The sequence below is a fragment of the Triticum aestivum genome, chromosome 3B (genome assembly GCF_018294505.1).
Source record: "Triticum aestivum cultivar Chinese Spring chromosome 3B, IWGSC CS RefSeq v2.1, whole genome shotgun sequence".
Taxonomy (NCBI): domain Eukaryota; kingdom Viridiplantae; phylum Streptophyta; class Magnoliopsida; order Poales; family Poaceae; genus Triticum; species Triticum aestivum.
The window spans coordinates 793202550-793212516 of record NC_057801.1 but is presented as its reverse complement, the minus strand read 5'-3'; the positions used below and the strand labels follow the sequence as shown (position 1 = coordinate 793212516).

Sequence of the window (9967 nt, the reverse complement as noted above, 5' to 3'; positions counted from 1 at the left end):
CAAACACATTCCTGTCAATTGTGTGCCTGCATAGGCTAGCTGTACGTTAGCTATGATAATATATTGTTGGTAGCTAGGAGCTGGGAGACCGCAGGGAAGACCTAGGCTTATATAATAAACATTTGTACTTGCAGAAAGAAGAGAACAAATCACCCTCTGTCTTATTACCTTTCTAGCTGTCGCCTTATATATCAGACATTCAGACACATACGCAAAAGAATATACTCACACACACACACAGACACACACATATACATATATACAATGCACATGCATGCACCTGAATCTAGTCAAGGGAATGGTGTCTTGCTTCTTTTTTTTCTCTCCAAGGGAATGGTGTATGCATGGATCTAGTCAAACGCATGCACGCAGTCAAATTAATTAACCAGGCTGCTGGCTCGCTACAGCAGCAAATCAGAGGCCAGAACAGTGGCCGTGTACATTATGTAGGCTTTGCACGAAGGCGCTAAAAGAGACACACAAATGGAAAGTGAATGGTTGCGAGGCCAGGAAAGAATAGATCAGCGGCAGGGCCATCATACGTGAAAGGAGCCATCATAGGGGGGAGATATATCCATGTTGATGCAGCAGCGGCACCACAACATTACTGATCTACACATGTATAGGTGGTGACTTTATGCGCGAGGCCACACAGTGACATTACACAATGTTGCACTCATGCAAGACAAGGGATACATTTGTCCACAGCCTCGCTGTGTGCCCAATGCAAGCCCCACTACAACTATTTTGTGCGTGGGATGGGGCAGTGCGTGAGGCCAGCCCAAGCACTATTGGGCCATAAAGACAGATAGATAGGCCATTGTTGCATGGAAAGCGTTGCATGCACTAGAGAGAGAAAAAAAAGAGAGAGAGAGAGAAAGAGAGACAATCAATACCATGCAATAGTCATGCACTATAGATCCATGAGAGAGAGAAAGATTGGTGTGTGAGAGGAGGGGGGGCAGCCCTTCCCCTCCCTAGGATATGGCCTCCGGCTTATAGTTAAGACTCAAGATTTGCCATTGTTTCAAAGCTAGATACTTGTATACAATCTCTCTCTCTCTCTCTCTCTCTCTCTCTCTCATCCCAGTATCCAACACCCAGCCAAGAGAGACGCCAATAGATAAAAGGTAAATGTGTAGAGAGAGAAAAGGAGGGGAACCCACACCACTGAGGAAACCAACACCAAGATCAACAAAAGAAGTGGAGAAAAAGGAGAGGTAAATATGAAGAGTGATTTTTTCCTTTTTGCACCCCCCGCCCCACACACACACACATGAAAGCCGGCTGAATTTGCAATAAGAACAAAATAGGAGGGGTTGTGGGGTTAAAGCATTGACCAGCATCGATCGCTTCCATCATTCATAAGCTCAAGTTAGATTCCCGTTGTCTCCCCTCTTCATGCCAACCCCCACATGCTTGTGTGCCCCTCCCTCCCTCTCATTGCGCCCAAATAATCTCAAAATTTTCTCAGCCTCAAATAACTCCCAAAGAGAAAAATTACCACTACATGTTTTTTCTTTTTTCAAGAACAGTACTGCTATCAGTTGAGATAGCAAAAAGTATGTAGATAAGTAGTACATATACATGATGACCTCTATTAAATGCACTTTGCTATAAGTAAAATAAGTTTTGTAAGTTAATTGGCAGAAAATATGAATTTTGGCCAAACAATTCCAATAAGAAAAAATAGAAACAAGTGTTGGCACGGCGCTAAATATGGAGTACATACACTGAGAGATTACATACGCGATAAGTAATACTCCCTCTGTTCACAAATGTAAGATTGACAATTCACCAAAACGTCTTACATTTGTGTATAGCGGGAGTACTAGCGCATAGGAAGACAATATAGTAAATAATATAGCCCAATCGACCTTGTGTGATTTGAAAAGGATCATTTGAGCAGAAAAAAGTAGTAAGACATGATATGAAATCAAGTAGCAATCGACCTTTCTTGTCCATGTTTCAGTGCATCAAAGAACATGACCCACCAACACCAACACACATGCACAAAACAGTAACATTTTTAAATTGTTTTTAAAACATCACCTCTCAAAATTCTCAAAAGAACACGTCGCCAATTAAGAATTTTTTTTGGAAATTAATGTAGACCCTAACGAACACATATCAACTCACCAGGAAATTAACTATTGAAATTCAACATCCATGCATGCATGATCTCTCTACAAAAGACGCTACTTAATTAACAGCCCAAAAGGATCATCTGATCATGCATTCTCATCGACTGATCTCCTGTGATAATGTGGATATAAATAGAGCATATGATTAATTAGTTCTAAGCCTTACAAGGAGATAGTAGAGCTGCCAGCCATGTCTCACGGGAAGCCATGAGGGGAGAACAACGAAGAGGGGCCTCCTTGCCCTGATCTGCTCCCGCCGTCGTCGCCGCCGCCGTCGCCGTGGTTCATCACGTCCATCCCCAGGTTGAGGTACACCATCCTGTTGTCCAAGCTCAGGTTCATGCTCGTGCTCGCGCCACCGGTGCCGCTGTACACGCCACCGCCGCCAGCGCCCGGATGGTGGTCGCTGTACATGGGCACCGGCGCATTGCCGGCCGCGTCCTCCCTGGACATGACCATGGCCGCCGATTGCACGAGCTCGAGGCACAGGCGGAGCTTGTTGGGTTCGATGTGGGTGAGCCCCGGCACGGCGCCCTTGAAGAGGAAGTCGGAGGTGAGCGTGCGGAGGATGTCAAGTGGCGTGACCCCGTCAACAGTGCGCACGTTTGGGTCGGCGTGGTGGTCGAGGAGCACGGCCACCATGTCCGGGCAGACCATCTCGGCCGCGACGTGCAGCGGCGTCTTCCCGGCGGGCCCAGCCGGGTGGTTGACGTCGGCGGCGCCCAGCTCCAGCAGCGCCTTGACCACCTCCCGGCTACAGTTCTCGACGGCGTAGTGCAGCGCGAGGGCCTCGTCGAGGTTGAGCCCCTCCCCCATGACCATGAGCTTGACGAGCTCGACGTCGGAGGAGTCGAGCGCGCGGCGCATCCGGCGGATCTTGTTGTGGTCGTCGAGCTCGGCCGCGGAGGCCTCGATGACGGAGCCCTGGTGGTGGTGCTGCTGGTGCTGCTGGTGGTGGGCGAGGAAGGGGGAGCGGCGGGACATGGAGGACTTGAGGCGCAGGTCGTCGATCTTGGCGACGACGTCCAGGGGAAGGTGCTTGGCGAGCACCTCCGGCGGGAGGCCGGACTTGGCGACGAGGTGGGAGCAGGTGTTCCAGAGCTGGTGCAGGTCCTGCTTGCGCGACGCCATGAGCACCTTCATCACGTCCTCGATGGACGCCTTCTCCACCATGCCCGCCAGCTGCTTCTGCAAAACCACACAGCCATCACCGTCGCAAAAAGCTCAATACTTTTTCCACATCCATCATATGTACACTCACAAAGTTGCAAAAGCACACAGCTCACAGGTATGGCTTGGAGAGACCAAGAGAGCGGTGGTAATATAAGCAAGAGGAGACGATATGAAGGAAACGATCTCTACCCATATATGAGATGCGCATAGTGGATTGTCCCTGTGCATAAAATATAGGGAGGAGGAACAGAAGGGTGCAACAGTATGGATGTATAGCAGCATCATGGCGCTGATTGGAGACAGGATTAAAGGGATTGGCGAAAAAAGTTTTGGGAAAAGGGAAATTAACCGGCTCACAAAGAAAACCCTAGCGCAAAATCGCAAATCAGGAGCAAAACAAAGCAAGAAAGCGTGTGTGTGTGTGCCTTTTCTTCCTGGAGTGCCGCCGAATCGCCCGCAAGTTGCAGCCGTGGTGTGCTGCTCGTGCCGCAACAGTGGCGGCCATGGTGGCATGAGAAGGAGGAACAGTGACGAAAAGGAAAGGAGAAATTTACCATTAACGAACCCTAGCTAGCAAGGAGAGCTGAAAGCAAGGGGGGTGGATGGATGGGTGACGGAAAGACGGATGGATGGACGGATAAAGAGAGAGCAGGAAAGAAAGCGGCAGGCGGCAGGAGGAGGAAGAAAGCGCGCACGTACGTATGCATATGCATATACGGACGCACGCGTGCGTGCGCTGCCTGCAGACGACACGACGGGTCGACGGCGACGACGACGACGACGTCGACGATACTGCTGCTACCACACTCGAGTAACTTCATTTAAAAAGGTACGGACACTCGGACAGAGATCAAATCAATGCTGCTGCAGAGATCAGAATGCTCGCCGATCCCAACATAACCAACCCCATCTTGATCCCCACAATCGATCGATCCCCAGCCCCAGGAGAGAGAGATTAGAAGTTTCTTGATTTTTTGGTTCATGGGGAAAGAGGGGCGAAGAGCAAGAAGAATTGGGAATTGGGGATTAATTCGAGAGGAAGAGCAAGTAATTATACCTGGGTGAGGACGGCGAGCTCCTCGACGCCGAAGGAACGGGCGACGGCGAGCGTGTCGAGGGCCAGGTCGACGGCGGCGGGGCAGTGGGTGTGCCAGCAGCCGCGCTCGCCGCACCCGGGCCTTGGCTCCCCCTTCTGCGGCACCAGCGACACCTGCCCGCTGTACAGGAACTGGAGCAGCAGCAGGAACACCTCGTAGCTCACTGAGTTGACCGGTATCACCGCTCCCGGCGCCATGGCTGCCGCGGAGGCTGAGCCTGAGCCGGACCCTCCGGCGCCGCGCGGGGAGGAGGCGGATGCGCCGGAGGGGGAGCGCGGGCTGAGGTGGTCCATGAGCACCGCGCCGGGGGAGCCGGCGGCGGCTGCGGCGGCGGCCTGGTCCGCGGCGGCGCCGCAGAAGAACTTGCGGAAGAAGAGGCTGCGCGCGGCGAGGATGCAGCGGTGCGCGTGCACCAGGCGGCCCTCCACGCTGAAGGTCACGTCGCTGAAGGCCTGGCCGTTGATGAGCAGGTTGAGGTAGTCCATGGAGAGCGACTTGAGGGTGTCGTCCATGGCCGCCCGCCGCGCCGCACCTGCTTCTTGCTAATCAGCCGCCTCCTCCTCCTCCCCCTCTATCAGTCAATCCGGAGAGGGAGAGGAGGAAGAAGAAGCTGGATGAATCAGATCGAGAGCTGCGGCTGGAGCTTGAAGAAGAGGAGTGGGGGAAGAAGCCGTTGGCGCTGCTGGCTGCTTTGCTCTTCTGCTGCTGCTGCCGGCTGCTGCTGCTGCTGCTGCTGCTGCGCTTGTTGTTGCCCTCCAATCTTGTGCTGCATCGCCCGATCTCTTTTGATCTTCTCTTCTGTCTGCAGTGACCACTTCTTCTTCTCTCCCCTCTTCACTTCTGTCTCTCTCTCTCTCCCTTTCTCCCCAGTTATTGCCCCCTTTATTTATGCAGTATTTTTTGAAGGGCGCTCGTGCTGGTGCCCCTCTCTCTCTTCCTGTCTTTCTCTCTCTCTCTAAAGGTTATATGGGGGCTTGAGATTTTTTTGGGCCTGTGTTGGGGGAGCTAGGTAGGAGGGAGGGCAATATGGGTGGCTGGCTGGGGACACGCATGAATAATTGGTGGGATTAAAATGGGAGGGTGGAAATTAACCGTACATATATGCCAAACAGAGCATGTATGCGTCCACACTTCAGGGGCCCGGAATAATTTGGACAGAGAGAGGGTGAGGCCTCCCCCCAATTGGGGTGGGGTGGGCAAAATTAAGTGTGCCACGCTTTGACTGATGCGAGTCATAAATCATGTTTGATTGAAGTGTCTGCTTGCCTTGTAGGAGAGCAGAGCTAAATTGAAGACGACGCATGGCTTCCTTTATAAATTATTAAAAGAAGCATGTATGGCTACAACGCTGTGTTACACCATCACATGTCCTAGTAATAATATTGTAGAGTAAATTCCAAATTATACCCTTCATAGAGCCATGGCAACTTCCATTTCTACTATTGAAAAAAGTTAAGGGATGTGCGCGCAAAGTTTTTCAGAAAGACATATTTTATAGCCATTGTATTTATCAAAGTTGCAAATTCTAATTACTCCAGCAATTTAACTTTGAGATCCCTGCAAGATTTCGTATTCTTTTGAATTAATACATTACCCTGAATCTGTATTTTTAATCTGTATGAGCACATTGGTAAAATCGACTGAGAATTAGTTAATTCTCAATCGATTGAGATAATATTGTATATTTTCTAGTAGCTAGATGAAAAATATATTTAAACACGATAAATGATTTTTGTTTTTTAATAACAATTTTGTAAAATTAATAAGAGTTTGTTTATTCTTAGTTGTGGGGAACATAGATGCTCTCTAAATTAATTTAGAGTCCCCCCTTACCCGACCGCTCGGCGTAACCTAGCTTATCGTTACGCCACCCGTGGACAACCGTCGTTTCCATGATAGCCCTAACTCTATTGAGCAATTGGCCCGGTAATTTTAGACCATTGAAAGGAATATTTGTTGATGATATCATTTTACCGGTTGTTACTAGATAGTAGTAGGTGATATGACTCTATTAGAATATCAACATTTTACATCCCTTAAATTTATACAGGGCACCATTTATCCTCACCTTTCGTTCCAAACTAGCTTATTGTTATGCCGCACATGGACATGATGTAGCCTAAACCTAGTCATACCCCGGGCCAGGATGGGTTTTTGGCCGGGCTTGACAAAGCGCGATGTGAAAATGCCAAGCCCGAGACTAGCCCACCCCGAAACATGTGAACAATGCACTTTTCTATGCAATATAATAGTTTTCAGGGTATTTAAATACATCACTATACTTATTTCCAATTAAAATAATTGTTTTAATCTCATTCTTGCTTTTTCCGGGCTGGGCTTCGAGCGAAAAAGCTAATCCCATCTTGGCCGGGATGTGGGGCTTTTGGGCTTTGGTGTACAGGCCGGGCTGCCCAGGCCTCCTACACCTCCTCGTCTTTCCAACTTCCAAGCCAGCTTGAACGTGTATCATAACCCTATCTCAGGGAGCAATTATCACCCATGGTTAGTTCATCGGGAAAGAAAAATGTGTATCATTTCCTTTCTCCGGTGGTTAACAAATCAGTGGTAGTAGGTGATACATCCCAATTTTAGTGTATCAACACATTTTGCAGCTATTACATCAATACAAACATAGAAAATTAGAGATGTGGATCAAGTCAGAATATATAGGTGGCAAAAGAATATGACAAACGCAGTGACACGCTGCCAAAATTGATTTGGTGATAATTGCGTCCCACCTTCCGAAAGAAGAAAAGAATGGAAGACCGCAAAAGAGTCTGCGGGTAACGTACTAACGTATAGGCCAGGGATGCTGCACCTTCCAGGTAAATGACGTGAAAGAAGAGAGCATGCGTCCGTTGGAGATGCGTGTCAGCGTGTGCATGTATACGTTTGTTTGTATATACGTATACTGCTATCCACGATCATTCCGTCTGTTGACTAACCTTGATCATAAGATTCCTATCATGTTTTGTTAATCGGCCAAATGATAGGAGACCATTATTAAGTGATGATTAGGGAGTGAATAAAGTACTATAGGAACAGATCTTTGTTAATTACTTTTGTGTTTTATAAGTGTGTTCATTAGTTCCAAATTATTCTTTGTGTTACCTAGTTGACTTCGTAGTTCTTTCTTTTTCCATTATTATATCCTGTGCATACTTTATATGTGATTGGATAACTTAAGCTCTTATGGATAATCACGCCTGCAGCTTTACAGAGTATATTCTTTTGTTGCTATGTAGTGCCTGGTATAGTTACTTTACGGGCAAAACGGGAGCATGTTAGGAAAAGGTCACATACATGCATGGTGAAAAGTACATTAATAATAGTAGTATGCCATATTATATAGCTTCGGAAATTAACTTGTGGATGAGCTTGATAGCTGCTCTGGGCTATAGTTAGTTGCCAATTAATTAAATAATTATGCACCCGTGGACATATGCTTTGGGCACTCATGCATCAACCTCACAATCCAATGATTGCCCCCAAAATTGAGTAAACAAATTGAATCATGATACCACCAATTCATCAGTACGAAAAGAAGTGTGGGTGGAACAAACAACCTTTGCTATGATCAGCTTTTGGTGAATGAATAATTATATTGTAGCTTCTTGATTGTTGAAAAGAAGAAAAACATTCTTTGGATGTCTTTTGGGATCTTGGTAAAATATTTATATTGTTATCTCTTGGCGTGACTTCACTGCCAAATGATTCTTGTGGAAGTACTTCTTCTTACCTGTTAATTGAATAAGCACTAACAATCCTATGATAGTGTGTCGTACAAAGATCTCCATTATGAAATGTCAAGTGGATATATAATTTAGATCAGGAAAGACAGAGCTTTATTGGTCTTTTCTTTGAAGCTGACAGCTTCCCGTTGGTAGGATATACTACTTGGATGTCATTTTAGCTTGCAAGTGGACCCGAGAGTGCTTCGCCCTGCTAGGGCGTCTTGCGCTGCCACACATCATCGCCGCCACAAGCGCCCCCTCATGCCATCGCCTCCTCGCCGTCGCCGGTCGGAGCCGCAGGGCGAATCCCCGGGCAGCCGATGGCGGCGGCGGGCCATCTCCCATCTCGTCTAGTGTCATCGAAGTCCCTGGAAGGTGATCAATTGCTCGTGGCCAGTGGCGGTCAGGAGAGATACGAACAGCTGGCCGCAGATCTCTGGCTACCACTTACCTGATGCCTCCTGCAATGAGTCTCTGGATTCGGATTCTCCGACTGCTTTCTTGATTAGAATTTGGCGCAAACTCGGCCAGATCTGCACGTGCGGTACTTGGGAGTGTCTGGCCGGACGGCAGTCAGCAGTGAGGTGCTCCATCGCTAGTGTTGGCGCTCCGTCGCTAGTGTTGGCCTGTGTGATGATCACTCTTGCCTTCGACGACAGTCTCACGGCGAATTGCCATGGCCACGATCTTTGTGGGGATACTCTCTCCAGATCCAGTGGTTACCTTCGTTGGTGAGATGAAATCTATGAACGGTGGCTTGATGCAAAGGGTATGGTTGTGCAACATTGCCAGTCGGGTTTCTATCCCAGCAAATGTAGTTGCTACGATCGTGGAAAAGTGACGGCGACAACACATGATTGACTCTGGTGGTGGTTCTTTCAAGTACCTATCTTGAGGCTGGGGTGAAAACCTAGGTCTGCCAGTGTTGGTTATACCTCGCAATGACGATGTTTTTATGTCATTACCTTATTGAAGACAATATCAGATATGTTCAGATTGTTTATTTAGGTTAAAAACCTAGGCTCTGGCCTCTTTGGTGGTTGGATCCGGTTACGGTGGTGCTCGGGGGTCGTTTCCTTATGAAGGTATTCCTGTTTAAGAACATCGTTGTCCTTGTGGTGTTATGAGATGATTGGTGCAGATATGGTCATCTTTGCAGTTTGTCGATCGTGGATTCGATCGCTTTAGAGATTTCCCCCCTTTTTCTTGCTTAATCATAGCTTTGATCTTATATGACTTTGCTACTTTGCCGGCGGTTTTTGCGTGTGTGCGCTGGTGTTGGCTGTGTGCATCCTATCTATCTAGAGGCATGTGTACTCGTTGTGGTTGTATCCACTTGATGTTTCATTTTGAGTAATAAAATCCACCCTTTATAAAAAAGTGGACTTGAGAGAAATTTAATTACACACTTGGACTCGTGTTCCCCTTTGAACAATCAAGTCAAAATCACATACATAAAGCACACACAAGGTTGTTACTTCTGGGTCCGGCTGTTAAGAGACCTCTTAAATAGAAGGTACCACTACTGGGAAAGGCTTTATAGGTGAACTCAATAGAGTGGCACCCACCACAACTAGTTAGGAGAAGCAGAAGTGGAGGGTAACAAAACGGGACACTAGAGCCACGGGCACACCAGTGGCGGGCGAAATACGTCACCCGCCAAAAAAGCGGTGCTGAGCGTGGTTATGTTATGAGTGTTTGCTGTGGCCAGTGCCACTGCGCACCCACCACTGTTGTTACAGGTAGCAGTGGCGGGCAGATAGTAACTGTCGCGTCCGACACACATAGGTTAGTGGTAGACTGTCCAAATTCAACTCGA

The 9967-nt window shown here is 47.9% G+C and overlaps 1 protein-coding gene across 1 annotated transcript; it reads right to left on the bottom strand.

The window, feature by feature from the left end:
• Positions 1–2130: 2130 nt before the first annotated feature.
• On the bottom strand, positions 2131–5350 carry LOC123072472 (BTB/POZ domain and ankyrin repeat-containing protein NPR5). Its single transcript, XM_044496022.1, has 2 exons — positions 4375–5350; positions 2131–3332 (listed from the first exon to the last, which is right to left on the bottom strand). Exons 1-2 carry the CDS (start codon positions 4924–4926, stop codon positions 2340–2342), a joined length of 1545 nt encoding a protein of 514 aa, XP_044351957.1. The 5' UTR covers positions 4927–5350; the 3' UTR covers positions 2131–2339.
• Between the last annotated feature and the right edge of the window lie 4617 nt (positions 5351–9967).